General features: G+C 39.0%; 1 protein-coding gene across 1 annotated transcript in view; it reads right to left on the reverse strand.

The window, feature by feature from the left end:
* The window catches only part of LOC101852143 (protein unc-80 homolog), a gene marked incomplete in the record, with an annotated part of 118,801 nt that overhangs the window by 56,198 nt on the left and 42,747 nt on the right, over positions 1-19,856 (reverse strand). The window contains 13 exon segments of the mRNA XM_035972391.1: positions 787-816; positions 2,133-2,210; positions 3,204-3,325; positions 3,867-3,963; positions 4,892-4,990; positions 6,045-6,113; positions 7,287-7,370; positions 7,947-8,033; positions 8,986-9,086; positions 9,516-9,650; positions 12,652-12,780; positions 17,489-17,675; positions 18,569-18,703. Coding sequence (XP_035828284.1) covers positions 787-816; positions 2,133-2,210; positions 3,204-3,325; positions 3,867-3,963; positions 4,892-4,990; positions 6,045-6,113; positions 7,287-7,370; positions 7,947-8,033; positions 8,986-9,086; positions 9,516-9,650; positions 12,652-12,780; positions 17,489-17,675; positions 18,569-18,703 — 1,353 coding nt within the window.

Raw genomic sequence — 19,856 nt, forward strand, 5'->3', positions numbered from 1 at the left:
AATGAAAATCATTTTATGTTAAGAACCCTCTGAACAAGCACATCCACTCGTAGCTTTTTACAAAAACTATTTAGATACAATTTATACAGATTTCCTTCGCGTCAGGTCAGCCCCAGTAAACAATGTTGGCGATAGAACACTCTGAGAGGGGACCGGGGTAGTTGATGAAATATATCAAGTGAGAAAAGTCCAAACAAAGGAACAAAAGAGGAGAATTTAGTAGGATGACCATGGCTCTCAATGGTGCATTAATTAATAACATGAGTATTTGATGACATGAGACAAAGCAGAAATGTTTCAAGTTGTTGCATTAAGTTAACAGCACTAAGTCTTTATTAGTGTTAAAACTAACAAAAAGCTGAAAGAGTAATTAATACTGCAAGTAAATACAGTCGAACCTGATCAAGAAAACCACCCATTGTCAAGGGAAAAAAGTGGTCATCTTAGACAAGTGGTCTTCTTGGACAGTGTCACTATAATATAGAAACAACACAAGGGGAGAAGTGGAAAGTGGTCATTTGTTCAGGTAGTTGTTATGGACAGGTGGTCATCAGAGTAGGTTCGACTGTACCTCAAAAATATTATGTAGAAGGAACGTAATAACATTACAAAAGCATCCTGATATTCACGTTGATTTTTAGAGTAGCAAAAGGGGCAAAGCTCCATCAAACTTTGAGTTTGAGTAAAGAAAAGCACACCAACATAGTAACAGCCATCTAGAGCAGATAGAAAAGCGAGATGGGCAGTCAGAAAACAACAGCGGGAAAGAAAAGAAGTAGAACCTACCAATGGCGCCCTCCAACTACCCGCAAAGCACTAGCAAAGCAGGTAGGAATATTGTACCAACATGAAAAATCAGCCAATGCCTGTCTGTTGCTTAGTTTAACCAAAATATCTAACTAGCTTTGCAACTAAAGCACTGAGGTTAACCAAGAAAAGAAGCATAACGGCACTGTAGATGTAATTATTGCTAGGGGAAGAAGCACAACAGGTATAGACAGCACAGCCTGAATAAAATTAGTCTCATCAAAACCAGAGTAGAGATTGTTGCTGGCATGTCGCAAATGCTATCAACACAAGTTAAACAACTTAGGAGGTAGGTAGCTTTGACCCCGTTGTCAGGGCCAAGCCAAGCTGTGTGGGATTATACTTCCCAGCAGAAAGGTGAAAGATGCTTCATAAAATATTATACCCATATGGGTATCGAAACATGGCTTTTTCCCACGGCTATGAGCCAAACCATGACACCACAAACGCCTGTATGCCAGTTTGGGTAAAAAAAAGACAAAGAGCTTGAAAAAAAACAAACCAAGACAGATAGAAAAAGACTACAGAATGACAGTAACAAAGTTGGGTTCACCATTCATGCCTCTAGGAAAGGACATGAAAGATGTAGAGGGAAACTAGATTTTAAAAAACAGCAGACTAAACTAGGGAATTGAGAAGAAAAGGAAGAAAAAGTTCAAAGCTTTTTTGCCTCTGTTTGTGGGGGGGTTTTGGGGGGGTTTTTTGTGGAGAGTTTTTAATGAAGGTGTTTTGTACTCGTAAGGACACAATTTAGATCATCTAGGAGGCTGGATCAAACCCTGTTGGCAAGGGCCAACCCCTAACTCAGAATGATACATCCCAGCAGAAAGACCAAGATACTTGAAACAAATTATCTCCACACGGAAATAGAACTTGGGTCTTCAGCATACAGCTGTAGTACACCACAGACACCAGTTCACACTAAAGTGAGCCAAAACAACCTTATCCCCACTCCTCCCCCCCCCCCGAGGTTGAGGTGAGAGAGAGAGAGAGAGAGAGAGAGAGAGAGAGAGAGAGAGAGAGAGAGAGAGAGAGAGAGAGAGAGAGATAAATAGAGACAGAGAGAGAGAGAGAGAAAGAAAGAGAGAAAGAGATAGAGATATAAATAGATAAATAGAGAGAGAGAGAGAGAGAGAGAGAGAGAGAGAGAGAAGGGGGAAGGGGGAGAGGGGGGGAGAGAGAGAGAGAGCGAGAGAGAGAGAGAGAGAGAGAGAGAGAGAGAGAGAGAGAGAGAGAGAGAGAGAGAGAGAAAGAGACAGAGAGACAGACAGACAGAAAGTCAGCCAGAAAGCCAGCCAAACTCTCTGGACAGAAAGAGTTCAGACCTGGTGCGGAGGAGTGCTCTCCATGACTGCATTGGTCAGCAACACCTTGCCCACCTCCACAGACTTCAGCATGAACACCTGTGGGCAGTTTTAGTTTAGTTTTAGCAAGAGTTTTACAGCACTTGCAACACAAATAGGTCAAATAAGAGACACATATTAGGGAGTATAATAATAATAATAATAATAATAATAATAATAATAATAATAATAATAATAATAATAATAATAATAATAATAACAATAATAATAACAATAACAATAACAATATTAGTAATAATAATTATAATTAATTATAATTATAATAATGACTATTATTATAATAAAGATCATTTCTATAGCGCCCACTTCCAGCTGACTTTAGGCCTTTCACAATAAAATAAGATTTAAATCAACATTTCATTCATACTGGGTCATTCAATGTTCAACGACTCTTTCAAATGTTTACAAACTCATTATCTGAAAAAGAACGCACACACAAAAAGACAATCACTGTTTATACTTTATTCACAAGAAAGAGTATTGTTATGTAGGAAGGTGTCCGACATGTGTTACTTTTGGTATGCCTTTGCCTTTTAGTGAGTCTTCCCTCTCAGGTGTGGTTGGGTGGTGTGTGCTCTCGTGTGGTTAGTTCCTTCTTTCCTTTCAAACATCTACCAACCTAATCTCTCCTCCTTCTTTTCATTGTATTTTCAGCAAATAAGATCAGCAGTCACAGTGATTGTCTTTTAGCGGGAGTTCTTTCATTAGACAAAGAACTATCAGTAAAAAAAACAGACACACACAAAAATAAATGTGAAGCATGCCGACAAAAATGAGTCACTTCTTGGATTCAAGTCTTAAGGAAATAGATACATCACGCTTATAGGTGAAATTTTTACAATTAATAAGTATAAAATAATAAAAGACAGGTTTTAGTTAAAGAATATGGCATCAATAGAAAATCTACAAATTTGACCCTCATGTCAATATCGGGCCAATATCTTCATTTGTGGATTGCGAGAAACAACTCACTTTGTCAGATGTTGTAAAAGACAAAAAACAAAACAAAATACCCAAACCACAATGACTGACCCTCTTCTGCAGAGCCAGTTTGGCATCGTCAGGGTTCATGTGCACCAGGCTCAGCTGTGGGTAGAAGTTCCTCCGGAAGAAGTAGAAGTCTCGCACGTACGAAGTGCTATTGTGCATTTGATCTGAGAAGGTAGGTAGGTAAGTAGGGAGGTATTGTATCCGGTGTTTAAGGCCTTAACTCCTTAACTCTGGCAAGCCGCTGCCAGCGGCTCGCAGTCAGAACGACTGTGTCCATGAGCCGCTAACAGCAGCTTGGGGCATATTCGTTTTCGACTTCAATATAAAATTTGTTTTTAGCAATAGACGAAAACACGCCTCTTTTACAGCGAGTTCTTTCATTAGGTGAAGAACTATCAAAGTAGGTTCATTTGTTTTGATTTAATGACCAATTTAGTGGCATATATGTCACTTTTAGACTTCGTACCAAAAGAAGGCCCCAGGAGATAAAGAGTTAATCTATTCTAACATAGCACACAATGATATTAGTTCCTTTCATACTGCAAAGAGGTTTTCAACTCCAGGTCAAAGTAAAACAAGTTTAACAACTGGAATTAATTATACTGAATATTTTTCTTTCTCTCAGAAACTATGACAGCATAAAAAAAGGAATAAAATTAAGTTGAATTCTCCTATGAAATGGCAAAATAAATCAAAATTCCTCACGAGTCTTAGTGTCCACCAAGAAGTGTGAGTCGTGCTGTTCTTCCGGAATGTTGAAGAACTCCAAGCTCTCCTGCAGTATCTGAAAGAACTGAGTGTCCTGTAGACACCGGAGGTCAAGAGGTCAAAGCTGATCAGGGTTGATTCAATTTTACATTCAGTCAGAACAATCAAAGTCACATTTAAGTAGGAACAGATAAGGACAAATGTAACACTGAAAATAAGTAAGACCAGCGCTTAGTGACAGAGCGCCCTCTATCTACTCACATGGTGACGACTAAGAGTGTTGATAATACACCTGAGAAATTGACCAACACAACGAGAAGGAAATGTTGCATTATCTCACTCTACGCCAGGGTCAGATTTTTCCTTGTCAGAGTCAAGCAAATTTTTGTTTGGCCCAGAGACCCATCAGGAAGCTCATTTTGAGGAATATCATTTTGCTTATATTGTATCAAGTGTGCTCATATCATATACTGAAATGAACGAAAGTAAACAAGGATTATGAAAAAGTGACCAAACTGAAATTAAATGAGGTGTGAAACAAAGAATGATAGGCTGCTTAGTTTTAGTAACAGTTTTACGGCACTCGTAACACAATAAAGTCATATAAGTGCCGAGGATAAGAGGTGTTACAAGAGAATAACAAACATAAAAAAGAAGGAGGAGAGACCAGGATGATAGATGTTTGATAGGAAAGAAGGAGCAAACCACACCAGAGCACCTGCCAACCACCCACTGATAGGCTGCATACCAACAGCCCATCATAGATTGATCTATATCAATGGTACATCATGGACTGGCATGGAATGAGTTTAGCCACAACAAGCAGCGATGGTATAAAATATATAAAAAATTTTAATATGATCCCATTAATCAAAACTTTAAATCTTGTGCATTGAGCTTTCTTATTTGCACTTCAAAACAACAAATTTTAATCCCCCCCCCACTACACATCAAAAGTCTACAAGTCTTATAGACAAAAGCACTATGGGTTTTTTATCAAATCATAAAACGACTCCTCTCACCTCATGAATAGGCAGCTGTGACGGGATGCTGGACAGATCAGGTCCGTGCACCAGGATCTTCTTTGCACTGGCAACACTGGCAGACACCAGCAAGTATGGCTGTGGGAAAAACACAAGGCTAAATCAACACACCACAAAAACCTTACAAATACACAACACTACGTACTTGGTCCTTTGCAGATATGTCACTACTTCATTCTTCAGAAATACGTAAGACCACCTGAACGTTCACAAATATGTCACTAATTGGTTTTTCATTTTTACATAACACTACTTGGTCCTTCACAAATACATAACCCTTTATACTTGCTCCTTCACAAAAACATAATACCACTTAAACCTTCACAAATACGTCACTAATTGTGAAGCGTGCTGACAAAATGAGTTACTTCTCGGATTTGAGCGCTATGGAAATGGACACATCACACTCATCTCATACGTGAAGTTTTTACAATTTATAAGTATGGAAAAATAAAAGGCAAGCTAAACTAAAAGAATATGGCATCCAAAGAAAATCTACAAATCTGACCCTAGTGTCAATTTTTGGCCAATAACTCCATCTGCAGATTGGGAGAAGTAACTGAGTTTGTCAGTACGCCTCACAATTGGTTCTTCAAAAACACATAACACTACTTAGTCCTTCACAAATTCATAACCCTATATACTTGCTCCTTCACAAATGCATAATCCCACTTAAACCTTCATAAACCTTCACAAATTCATAACCCTACATAATTTGGTCCTTCACAAATACATTGGACCACTTGAACCTTCACAAAGACATAATACAATTTGGTACTTCACAAATACATAACACTACTTGATCCTTTACAAATATGTAACACAAAGATTAACAACAAAATGTAAACATCTTCTCTTTTAAAAACTTCAGGCAGAAAAGACTTAAGTGTACCTTTGTTTAGAAATAAGCAAACAGTGGGCATTCAAGACTTTAATTTCCATTTTTGTAGCTCTCATACAACTGGGCTTTTTAGCCATGTTGAAACATTCTTTAATTCTACTCCCTTCCTTTGCATAAATTCAATTCTATAGTCAATCCCAATTGAAATGATTCCTGTGAAAATACAAGAATGAAAAAAATGTTGTTTTTTCAATGCATATATCTTAACAACACAATCATTCAAATCCTTACATCACATTGCTCTTTCTTCAGTGTCTGTTTCAGATCCTTGAAGTAAATGCCCTCCACACTGGGAATGCACTGTGTCAGACAAATAAAGGGAAAAAAATTATAAACTTAGAACATTGGATCAATGTACCTGCCTTAGCAAGAAACTCACGATTCTTTACCACGGTTATTAAAGTTCAGTCCATTAAACTGGCATCTTTGATGGAGTGGTTAGGAGCTTCAATGCCACACACAGACGATGTGAGTTAGATTCACGAGTGAACGACGAGAACACTTATTGAGTACCTCCATCTTTCTAATTGGATGTTGTATCCCTCTCTGCCCGCGCTGACAATAACAAGCAATGTTATAGCAGCCTGCATCCAGAATGATCTACATACTGTCAATGGGATGTAAAACATCTACATTTACTCGTATTTATTGTCTGTTAAGTACCAAAGAAAGTTTTATAATCTAACTCCATAAAATGTGTGACAAAGTATTCCATACAACTGTGCAATTTTTAAAGGATAAAATACAGAATATCATGCTAGTGAAGTAAAATTTCTAACAGGCAAGTCAATGAGAAGAAGAAAACATCAGAGCAGACATGATATAAAACATAAGGTTACATTTTGTTAAGTAATTAAATTTTTATAAAAATCAAGATCAGCAACACATTTCTTTATCAACATCCCACTCTTTCTTTTCAATACCTGCACTTGTGTGGAACAGAAACACGTCTACACATGACAGCTTATTTTCTGGTGCTGCAGAATACAAAATATTTGTCCACAGACAGAATAAAAAACAAATGCGACCAGTATCCCTCAACCTTGATCAAGAAATCTTCCACATTTCCTTAAAACTCAGGCTCTCATATTTGTCCAGATCATTCAGATTTGTACAAGAAAGAAATGACAATACAGTCTAACCTGCTCTAATGACCACTGGTCAAAGACAATCACCTGTACAAAGAACCACTTCCCCACTTGCATTTTTCTATATTACAATGACACTGACCAAGATGATTACTTTCCTCCTAGACAATAGGTGGCTGTAATGTTTGACAGTACAGGAGCTTCCCAACCCCCAACCCCCAATGCCATCCACACACATTCCCCCCCCCCTCCCCCGTCTCACCCCCATCTTCCCCAATCCCCCTCATCCCCCCCACCTCACCCCCTCTATCTAGAATCTCAAGCCGACAAACCACAAACTGCACCACATATAGGATTGAGGAGGCTATAATGTAGACAAACTGACCAGCCACAGCAGAGACAGAGCCCCAGAGATAGCGTCTTGACCTCCTTCACAAGGGGAACGCACGTAGAACATGATGTAGCCAATCTGTAAATGTAGAAGAGACAGCATATTTGACAAGACTAGTTAGGATACTACACATAACTTAAAATTTTTTTAGACATGTATCTATGTAGCAAATTTGTGGACGCAAAAAATACAGTATCTCTGACAGGAATTGTTAGGATACTTATACCGACTGCTCAGTGTAAAACTCCGTCGAACGTCACTTTATAAAATGACTTATGGTGGAGTTTTCAGTCGATATGACTTCAAGGGCTCATTTTTTTTAGACATGTATCCATGTAGCTAATCTGAAGATGCAAAGGTGAAAATACATATAGTTTTAGTAAGTTTTATGGCACTTGCAATACCAACAGGTCATATAAGTACAGAAGATTAGAGTTGTTGACTTTCTCATCTTGGCTGCTCACAAGTTTTTCTTGAAGAAAAATTGTCTTCTTTCTAAGATCAAGTCCACATCAAAATGACTGTGAGATTTCTGACTTAGTAATTTTTTTCTACTAATAATTTCCAAAGGACAAAAGTTAAAATGATTTTGAGATTGTTTATTTTCTCAGCAGCAACAAAAAGCAAGAGACAATCAAGCACGCCTTCCCTCACCAGATAGTTGAAGATAGAGTGAGCGGCTTGAGCAGGCATACGAGGGAAGTAGATGATCAGTTTCCTCAGCAGAAACATCAGCTCCTCCTGTAACACAAAAATAGCACGACATTCACAACACAAACTACATTAGAAAGGCTAGAATAAGTTGGAAAGCAAGAAAGACAAACAAAGAGGGGTGTCAGATTCTCTACAAAAGATAAACCCTGCTGAATAAAATGTAGAAAAATACAATACTTTGGCCACTTAAAACGACTTGAGACCATTGTGAAAGAGGTACTTGAAGGAAGGATACGGGGCAGGAGAGCCAGGGGAAGACAAAGAGTAACATGGATCGACAACATTAAAACATGGACTAGCCTAGATGTAGCAGAATGTGCAACGGCAGCTCATGACCGAGAAGGATGGAGTGTCATTACACGTCAATCTCCGAGTACCTCAGAGTCAGAGATAACACCTCCAGGAACCAGGAACCAGAAAGTATTTCACTCTTATCTCCTACAACAAGCCACTGTCGGTGGCTTACGGTCGAGCCCCGTTGTGCTAGTGAGCAGCTGTCAGAGGCTCAGCCAGATTCCTTGCATTTCCTTTCCTCAAGGATGTTTTCTGCTACAGTCTACACACACTCAAGCACACACCCACTCACAAACACGCGCCCACACTTACACACCCGCATGCACATACGTACACTCACACACGCACGCACAGACTCACGCTGGCATGCACATGCTCACGGACGCATGTATGCACACACACACACATATACACACATCATATTTTTATAAACGATGATGGCAGTAGGCCTGCAGTGTGCAAAAAGGATTATCAAAACTGCTTTCATAATTTTGATTCCATGACTAGTTTAGTGATATGTCTGGCACTCTTAGGTTCTCCGGCATTGTACGAAAACCCTTCAGAGTTAATACGACATACAAATAAAAACCTTTCATCTCAAAATCTTCAATGGGGTCTGGATGAATTGAAAAATACAAACACAAGTTGATCCACTAACAATCCAGGTCAGCAATTTCCTGCTCACCTGTCGGTCTTTGTGGGTGAGTTTCTCCAGGAAATGTCGCAAGAACAGAATCGGCTCATCCACAATACAGTCCCAGATGACTTTGTTTGCCACTTCAGCCACTGAAACAACAACAGGAATACAGAGAGTGGGTGAAGTGCTCATTTAAGGAATACTGAGAAGAAGTTAAGTACCCAAGAAAAATGTTCCAGACACGCAAAACCCTGTCTATCCATCTGTCTGTCTGTCTGTCTGACTCTCTCTATCTTTGTCTCTCTCTGTCTCTCTCTGTCTCTCTCTGTCTGTCTGTCTGTCTGTCTGTCTGTCTGTCTGTCTGTCTGTCTGTCTCTCTGTCTCTCTCTCTGTCTCTCTCTCTGTCTCTCTCTCTCTCTCTCTCTCTCTCTCTCTCTCTCTCTCTCTCTCTCTCTCCCTCCCTCCTTCCCTATCTCTCTCTCACATTTACAAACATATAATAATATACACATACACACACAAATTACCACAAACACACAACAACAAAATATCCTTTCTTCACCAAACAATCAACTCACCTGACACGCCATCATTATTCACGTCATGGTCATCCAAAAGATGCAGTACAGGAAGCACCGCAGCACAGATGCATGATGGGAAGACAGCCTGCGCAGTCTGCAGGTGGTGGCTGTGCTCCAGACGATCTTCGTCTCCTGCAAGGGATGCAACGCGCGTCACGCGACAGATCTCCTACACCCCCCCCCCCCCGACCTAAACAAAGATGTAAGCCCAACCTCCCTTCCTCTAAGACGGCACTGACATAACTCCCCCCCCCCCACCCCTCCAGCCACTTTCACCACACCCCCACACCCCTCCCATCCTCAGAATTTCAAACTACCAATATATACAAAGAGTAACACAAAGAAGATGGACGAAAAAATTGATGATGGATACCAGCACAATGACTAACATTAGAGTGTTTGGAACAAAAGCAGAATCGCAAAAGACCGAGCCCGCGTGATTGTGCTGCTGACATCTTCATATCAGCCATGTATACCAACAAAAAGCACAGCGCAGCAGAATACAGGACAGCATGAATACTTATCAAGGAGTAGAAGAAGCAGACCATACGAGAGCACACACACCAGCAAAGTGACTGCTATTACATTAAAGCAAGAGGATACATTTATGAGTAAGAAGAAAATCCAACTCAACAAGACAGGAGAGCAAGACTCTGCAGACTTCTACTGCAGCCTGTCATGACTTATGAGAAGAGATTAAAAACACCTCATTCAGCTCAGGACTCTCTTGGGTAACAGAACCAAACTACAACAACAGCAATGACAACAATAATTATATCAATATCAATTATAATGATGATGATAACGATTATAAAAATAATAATAATAATAATAATAATAACAACTATAACAATCATTTAACAACAATAATATGACAATGATTTTAAAAAATCTTCAAATAACAATACAAAAAACATGACAAATTAGCAGAAATAACAGTATTAATGCTAATATCATTTTTAAAATACTTATAATAATAATAGTAATAATTATAATAATAATAATAATAATAATAATAATAATAATAATAATAATGATAATGATACTAATAATAATGATACTAATAATAATGACAATGATAATAATAATAAAGATAACAATAATAATAATAATAATAGTAATAGTAATAGTAATAATAATTTCCGTAGAGACAATAATAATGTCCTTCTTTTGACGACTACTGCACTGGAGGTAACGCTTTGCACAACGCATTCGCAGACACACATACACAGGCTAGACAGACACATCTGCAACAGTGTATAACAAACACAGCTCAAAATGGAAACAGCTTCTATACTGCTTTATGTAAATAGAAAAACAGTTACAGCGAACACTGAGCCAAGAGGTAATGTCAACTCACAGGCTAACAGCCAAAGGCAGAAACTACTCTACAAGGGCCACATCTATAGACATGAGTGCTAAGAATTTTTTTCTTTTAAAAGTCCTCGAGAGGCAAGGTAGAAGGACAAAGGGGAAGAGGAAGACCAAGCAGAGAGGGGAAAGATGCCACCAGAGACTAGACACAAGACCTCATAGTGACAACAGAGAGACTTACAGCAAACAAGTAAATGTATGGAAGGAATACCTGTAAAGCGACACTTCCATTCACTCAAAAGAAGGAGTCAAAATTGATTCATACTAGATCGATTTTGCGACAGGAAGAAGAACTACACAATAGCATCAAAATAGAAGAAGAAAGGTGCAGCCACATAGAGCAGAACCCACTAATAAAAATTTGACAAGACAAAGAGTTAGAAATGTTCTTTATACAAATAGGTTTAGAGAGTCTTCTTTGAACTGAGTGTGTGCACAGGCAGAGAATATAGATTGCTTACTAGATGGTCATGTACCTTATATCATTTTATAAATAAATTTATCAAAAATTATCTCTTAATACTCCTATCTATAACATGCTGTTTTCAAAGAGAAAGAACAGCTCCACTAATGATTTCTTCTCAGCGTGGACTATCATTTGGAAATACTTTCAAACTTTGGAGGCCTCCTTCAATAAACATGATTCCTTTTTTAACAACATCCAATTCACATATCCCTAAATATCTTCAATTTACACAAGCGTAATTGAGTTAGAATAATTTCATGCACCAAACTAAAATTCCAAAACACACAACTAAGAGTACATGGTTTGCTAGCCACTATTGTTAAGACAGTGCATTCCCATAATGCAAACAATTAGTTCCAAGTCAATGTAAAAATGGCACACTAGTTTTTATAACAACTTGTTTTCACTTGCAAATCGAAAAAAAAAGGAAGGATATTAAAAAAGAAACTGAAAGGTTGAGAAAAGACGATGGGGAAGGAGAGAGGTATAGGAATCACAGTGAAGAAAGTGAGAGGTCAGACGAAAAGGAAAAAATAGAGAGGAGAGAGACAGGGGTGGGGTGGGGAAGAAACAAGAGAATGGGGTCGGGGGGGGGGGGGGGGAAAGACTGGGAAAGGGGTGAAAGACTGGAGAAAGGAGGAGGGAGATAGACGGGGAAGACAAGGAGAAAGAGAGGCACAGACAGATAAAAGGTGTGGTTCAAGTGAGGAAGGCGAACAAAATCATTACTTGAAAACTAATAATCAAATGGCATACACAAAAGTCTAAGCAATTGGGTTCGGAACATTGAGACAATAAGCTTTCTTTCTACCTATTCAGCAGCTCTAAGCAAAACAAAAATATGTAGCAAAGAACTGCAGCCTTGAGGGAAGGTATACGTGAAGCTGGATGAAAGTAAAAGCGAAGATCACGGCTGACATGAAATAAAGCCAGGGGTGCTGAAGAGTTGACTGAAGCTTTAAGATAAACAATAAATGGTCATAATAAAATGAGGCTGATGCATAATTTAGGTTCTTAAGACATACATTTCCTTAACATATACTAACATTTTCATAACTAAAGCAATAATTCATTAGATAAGAGTTCTCAGCCAGAGCAGTTAAACGCCGAAATAAACAAGAAAATCCTGACATATGAATATGAACCAATGAAAATAAAAAATAGTACGTCTCTAGTCTCCATGGTGACAAAACAAGAACAAGAACGAAAAAAACAACCAACTACAACATGGAGGATTACGAAACTGGGACAAGAACCAAACAACATCAGCAGCCACACGCGTGGGCATACTACCTTCGGCCGCCAGCCGCCCCCAGTGCAGGCTCCCGTTGCGCCAGGACATGCTGCGGCTCTGGTTATTTGCCCGATTGGTCGGGGCCAAGGACACGCGGCGAGCAGCCAGCGCCATCTCCTCCTGCGCCACTGTGAGCCCAGAGAGGTCCACCACACAAGCAGAACAAGTGCACACAAGAGTTATGCAAGCCCGAGGGGGGGGGGGAACGCGCCCCGGCACCAGGGGGACGGCAAAGTGAAACACGCTCAGCCGGCGACCCAATCAGGACGCACAGGCACACACACACACATACAGGTTTTCTCACGAGAACTTTTGCTGATCCATCAGCTCCACAAAAAAGCTATTCCCCACTGCTGAAGTTAAATACAAATCTATTTCTGATTTAAACAATTTTTAAAAAGCTACTTCCCACTGATTAAGTTCAAAGCAACTGTTAATTATCATACTATCATCTGAAAGGCTATATGATTGTATGTCAATCATTTTCTTTATCATCTTTATTTTAAAAATATTTTGTTGCATTTGTAATGATTTAGCTTTCCCCTAAGACCCTCTTTCCCTTTCAGGATTCACAGCAGTGTTTTATATCAAAACAGTTTTCTTTCTTTCTATCTCTTTCAAAAATTTATCAACACTTCTTTTCATTAAAATGTTTTTTGGGGGTTTTTTTTGCTCTGTCATTTCCAAAAATATACAGCAAATTATTTTCTTTGAAAATATCTTTCTTTATTTCAGTCATCTTCAGAGATTTGTCACATATACTTTCCCTTAATCCCTTAATGCCATCTCTCTTAGCCAGCTTAAATATCTAGTCCTCGTCTACCCAAACTTTTATGATAGAAATGAATAAGAGCCCATTCCATCTCATTATTCCCAAGTCGAAAAAACTTTTGCTGAGTACAACATGTCGGCAAATTGACAAGAGATTAGCCATTCATATTGCAATTGATATTTTGAAAAAACAATATTTTGACGAGACGTGAATTACTGAAACAGGACGAAAAATTCTTGTCTAGAATTACTGACACCTATTCCCATCTGATTGCCAGAATCTTAGTCTGTGAGAAAACCTTGTTGCTAGTGGCCCCAACAGGGTACCATGGCCGCTTGTGAGTGCCGAAGTCCAGTGCCCCCTGGGACCGGGCCGTGTCAAGAAGGTCAGAGGTCAGTGGGTCGGATGAATCGACAGAACGACCACAGAAGAGGTCAAGAGAACAGGTGATATGGGTGTGGTTGGGTGGGCAGGTGGGTGGGTCAGGGAGACAGGGGGGGTTTGGGGAAGGAGTGGGTTGGGTGGTGGTGGTGGTGTAAGCTGTGATCACTGCAACGAATCATTCTCTGGCCATATACAAACATGATGAGCACCTTGCCATAGACTTAACTGCACAGCTTACTTCATTCACTCAAATTAATAAAGAAAATATGAAAGTGGCATTTGCGGTAATTAAACACTGTGCCTGATTCCCTTTAATAAAGCCGCAATAATTATCAAATCTCAAGAAATAAATCATTACATATGACATCTCACTCTATTGATAACAATATCTAAAAATATTTTCATTTCTAACATATTAGTTTTCTCAGATATTGAAAAGAAAAGTTAATATCACTCTTGCTATGTTCAAGATTCTTGAGAAACCTACCTAAAGCTTTAGTGTAGCCAGGTAAATTGCAGGTATAATGTAAGAGAGAAGATCAGAAAATGAGTCTCAGTCTTGTATTAACTTTGTTAGAAGCCAGGAAATCAAACAGAGGAGATAGAGGACATTGGGGGGTCCCCTCAAAAGTGTCGGCACAGTCAATAGTTGAACTTGCATCAGTCACACAACACTTTCCAACACAAGAACACATTCTCTTTCTCTTCCTCACAACAAGGTTGAAGAAAATCTTTACAATAATGGTTCGAAAGCCATAACTACGGAAATTGATATCAGTTTTACAAAGCGCAAGAAGAACTTTTTTGTCACTACAACATGATAAAGATTAACTCACTTCTCAGTATCACAAGCCAATGCTCTTAAGTAAACAATCCGAATAAACTTACCAGAGTCTTGCTTGTTGAACGCAGAATAATCCATCAACACAGCTACATTAAACCAGTCTAAATCTTCAACCCTGGTGGTTACTACATCTAGAGTATGTGTTGACCGCAGTGTTAAACATTTACAGTATTACTGGTTTTTTTAACATTTTGAGAAAATGAAAGTAAAAAAGTACCCTAACCAGAGCCACGACCTGAGCATTTGTTATTTTTCAATTAAAAACTAGGAAAGAAATAACCAAACAAAGTTGTAAAATTCCCTTTGCGACTTTATCTGGAACATATCCCCCTCACCCCAGAACCTGATTTGGCTGATTGCTGAATGACGATGATGACTGGTTAAAATGTATTTTTAGAAATCAAGATGATATTTTTGATAGTCTATTACACCCCTACGAGAAAATACTGCATCTTGGAGTGCTCCTGCTACACATTCAAGAACAGGTTCCAAATGCCCAAGTGCGCTTTCAGAATAGTTCATCAAGGCCTAAACCTACCAGTTAAACTCGCTTATCATTCAGTTAATAACTTGTTGCAATCCACTCAAATTCACTGAGAGGAGGAAAAAAAATTCAACTTTAAAGTTAATCCACACTAATTTAGATCTTGGCAAAATAAGCCAGTTCCACATAGAATTGTGTTCTGACAAAAGACAGCTCTAGACACTTAGGTAATAGTGAACAATCTGTCTTTGAAAGTCCTGAGCTGAAGTAACTAGTCATCATTTTAATTCCTACATTTTGATATCATGCTGGACCATATCATTTCAAGATAATCATACTTCATTAAATTTTTCCCTATTCAAAGACGGAAACGATATACAGATATCAGAAAAAGCATTGTTGCCCTAAACAAAAAACCTTGCACTAAGGCACTCACACATTCACAAGATCTCACAGCAAGTTCTGTCCGACATTCTTGAGGGGACCAGCGGGTAGGAAGCATTTTGGGCCATCACAATACCACAGCTACGTCACAGGTCAACTACAATATTTATCATTATTATCAACTCAAAAAAAAAAGACTGACACATGAATACCAAGAAACGTAGGAGACTCGGCTCCCGATGCATGAACACGACCTTTAACCTCCGCACTGGCTGGAAGAACTGGCACTAAAAGACCAGACTTCAGCCCTAGGGGGGGATACAATGCTGAAAACACAGATGAGATTAAGGGGGGGAGGTAATCCCACCCCCACTCCAAGTGTGTCTGTGCTGTCAGCATCTCAAAAGAACTAAACATTGGCAAAGACAGGGCAACGAGTGCGGAGATACAGAGACATACAGGTCATACACCGGGACTCTGGCAAAAAATATGATGGTTCCATAAAATAATCATAATCATAATAATAATAATAATAATATGCTATCATCAGTGAAGTTAGCAGGGTGGAGGGCGCGGGGGTTGATTTTTCAAGCACATGGGATATACAGAGCTGTGAGGTCAGATTAAGATTACGAGGTACGAAGAGAGAGCTGAGGACATCATGATGGCAAAAACGTTTGATTGGACAAAAACAAAACTCTGGCGGTTAGAGCACGCGTCAAGCTCAGACCACATGCAGTTATCTCCTTTTCTTCATTCAATTGTGTGACAAATAATAACAAGTATGTATATCAATACAGAGGCTCAAGTTATAAGACGCTCAAGACAGGATTTAGAGTATAGAGTCAAAATAGCAGTGTGGATCTCAATCGCAGGGAAGTGATTCTGACTAGTAAATGCAGTGCTGAAGGAACACACTATAATAGTCATCAACAGTAGGGTAAATAAGCAAATTTACAAAATTCCCTTTTATAAAAAAAGGTTTTTCATTGGTAGTCCATAATAAAGGTCAACAATTATGCACTACAATAGCCAACAACACTAGAGTAATAAATAAGCATAACTACTAAATTCCCTTTGACAAAAAAAGCTGCCTAATGGGTATTGATTAATAAATGTTGCAGGTGGTGTAATAGTTTGTTACATGACTAGGTAAGTGCAAGGGGGAGAAAACATCCACTTGGTAAACAGCTGATCATCCAATATTATGTTAGAGCAGGTACAAGAGATACCTCAGAAGACAAGATTGGAGCAAGGGTTTTTAGAATACTAGCCCCAACCTACAAAATGCAGTCAGCACTGCCCTCCATCTAATCAGATGCACCATCCATCTTGTGATTAAGGTTAGTAGCTTCCACTTCCAGACCACATTAATCATTATAACATATTACTAAATTATATAATCATGATCATAGCAAAAATCTGCAACCCCTCTCCATTATGTAACTAAGAGTTTTTTCAAAAAGAACTCGAACTCCATTTTCAATATCCCATCGCACACCATTTTGCATCAAGGCAATCTCACTTTTCAAGGTACAATGACAATTGTAATTCTGCATAACATTATGTCCAAGCTGATGGTAACCATCTTCTGAGAACCTCAACACGAACTCATTTCTTTCCAACCATTTTAATTAACTTTCAGCAAAATGCTTGAAACTTCCTTCAAAAGTGTTCGTGATTTACACAAAACTATTTCACAGAGTACCCCTGTCATTATCTTACAAATGAAATAAAAACTTTTCCTGAACTTTTATTTTTTTACAGAAATGTTATTTCCGGAACTTACCAGACCCCATCCTAAAAGACATATTGACATCATCACATCCACAAGGAAGGATATGACCAGTTATTAAAAAACAACAATATGACAATCAGAATACCAACAGCTTTTCCTCACAAAATTCCAGAAGAATCTGGAACAAACGACTCCCCCTGTAGTGTGATCGTCACCACATAAGACCTTACCTTCCTCATGCTCTGCATCACCGTGGTGAAGGGACGGTTCATATGCGGCCAGTTGAGTGACAGGGACAGTAGTCATTGGGAAGTTCTCTCGTCCTACTCGTTTCCGTTCTTCCTCCGCTAGCAATGCTTTACGGATCATTTCCTGTTGTTGCTTTCGACGGGTTGTTGTTGCAGTGACCAGAGATTTCTGTTGTGAGGGATGGCAGAGAGAGTATAGCTTTAACCAATTTTTAACTTTTCACTTTAAAATGATACTTTACTTTCAGAGATAGTTCGCTAAATATTTTAGAGAAAGCATTGCTGCCCCTTACATACACCAATAGCTCACATGATCACACACTATCACAGTAAACTCTGTCCTGCATTCTTGAGGGTACCTATGGATAGAGAGCATTTTGGGCCATCACAATACCACAATTAAGTCACAGGTCAACTACAATATTTATCGATGTTGCACTTACCAGTAGCACCCTCCAAATACCATAGCAGCAGAAGTACAAACACCAGACAACCCCTCTGATATAACACAACCTATCAAGCCAATAATGCTAGGAGTTGCTATTTTTTTGTGAGCGGAAAGTTAAACTACGAAAGGCAAGAAATAAATTAATTTGTTTCTTTCTTCTCAGCTTCACTGCTATTTCTAACGGACAAATGAGCGTAATTATAACATTTTGTCTTGAACACAACTGAATTGCAAGTATTTTGTTGTTTTGTTATGGACAAATGATAGATTGTATTGCGTTTTCCCTCTACACAAGAATAATTAAACAGGTTGTACAGAACTAAGAGCATATCAATGGGTAGCAACACGACAAAATGCATGTAATTTATTTTAGACAATACAACACTATGGACATTTGATTTAAGATCTGCTCACGTGCTACAAGTCGCTAAAAAGAATTAAAGTCCAGCTGCTTTGTTTTTCTAGTTATAGACACTTAAAGTTGAGAAGTCGGAAATGCAAACTTAAGATAAGAATATCAGTTTGGCTTGATATCTTGCCAAAGGTAAATGCGATAAGCAGCTCATTCTGTCGTATTGCTAAATCCATATTTCCAAGGTCGTCGCTCGCGTTACCGTTTCCTCCTGGTTGACTGTGACTTCTTCTATCTTGGTCTTGAAGTGCGGCATCCACGGGGGGTCCACAACAGTCAGGCTCGGCAGGCCAATAGTTGGTGACGGCAGAGTGAAGTCAATGCTGGGTGGGGGCAGCTGAAATGAGAAATAGGATTACTACAAATGCTTGTTTGTTGGTAAGAGTTTTACGGCACTTGCAACACAATTAGGTCACATAAGTGCCAAAGATTAGAGGTGTTACAAAAGAGTAACAAAGCACAAAATAAAGGAGGAGCGACAAGGACAATAGATGTTTGATAAAAAAAGAAGGAGCAAACCACACTAGAGCACCTGCCAACCACCCACATAAAAAGGCCCTCACATTCGGGACATTCCAAAAGCACATTTCCTTTCAGGTTTTATATCCAATGTGGAACAGAGTGGGTATAACACTTCCTTCAGCACAATGGAATCTTCTAAAGAGATGAGACCTCAGACCCAAAATCCATTTCCAACAGCTCCAAACCCATTTCCCAAAATAACATCAGATTAAAAGACTAGTTTAGACAAAACTCTGTGGTGTAGCAGTTCAACGCTTCACTTCCTACACTGAATACCTCAGTTCAATTCCCGTGTGGGCAGAAATATTATCAAGCATCTTTCTGACCCAATAGGCAATGTCAAAGCTTGCTTCCCAGGAGATCTAAATTGTGTCAATGGAGGTGTAAAATACATATAATTTTATTTTTTTTGGGGGGGGGGGTTAAATTAAAATCTAAATTATTCTTCATTACAGATTAGCTCATTGATGAGACCAAAGCTCAAAGAGTGAGCCTTAGATTCCCAACAGACCTTACGTATCATTTCCAATGCATCGGTACTTTTTGGGGGGTCCTATGTCCTGATTTGGAGCCAGATATTAACAAGTTACCTAGAAAATGTGTCAACACAGTAAAAAACAAAAACAAGAAAGTTCTTCGGAAATAGTTGATGATGACGATGGCAATGAAGATGAAATGTTGAGAACGATGTGCAGGTTTAGTCTTGATGTTAGTTTGTTTCTTTGTTTGGTGCTTGCGTTAAATCCCCCTCAGAATTACACTGATGCTTACCTTGAAGTACATGTTAAATCCCCCTCAGAATTACACTGATGCTTACCTTGAAGTACATGTTAAATCCCCCTCAGAATTACCCTGATGCTTACCTTGAAGTACATGTTAAATCCCCCTCAGAATTACCCTGATGCTTACCTTGAAGTACATGTTAAATCCCCCTCAGAATTACACTGATGCTTACCTTGAAGTACATG

Source organism: Aplysia californica, unplaced genomic scaffold (genome assembly GCF_000002075.1).
Source record: "Aplysia californica isolate F4 #8 unplaced genomic scaffold, AplCal3.0 scaffold00022, whole genome shotgun sequence".
Classification (NCBI taxonomy): domain Eukaryota; kingdom Metazoa; phylum Mollusca; class Gastropoda; order Aplysiida; family Aplysiidae; genus Aplysia; species Aplysia californica.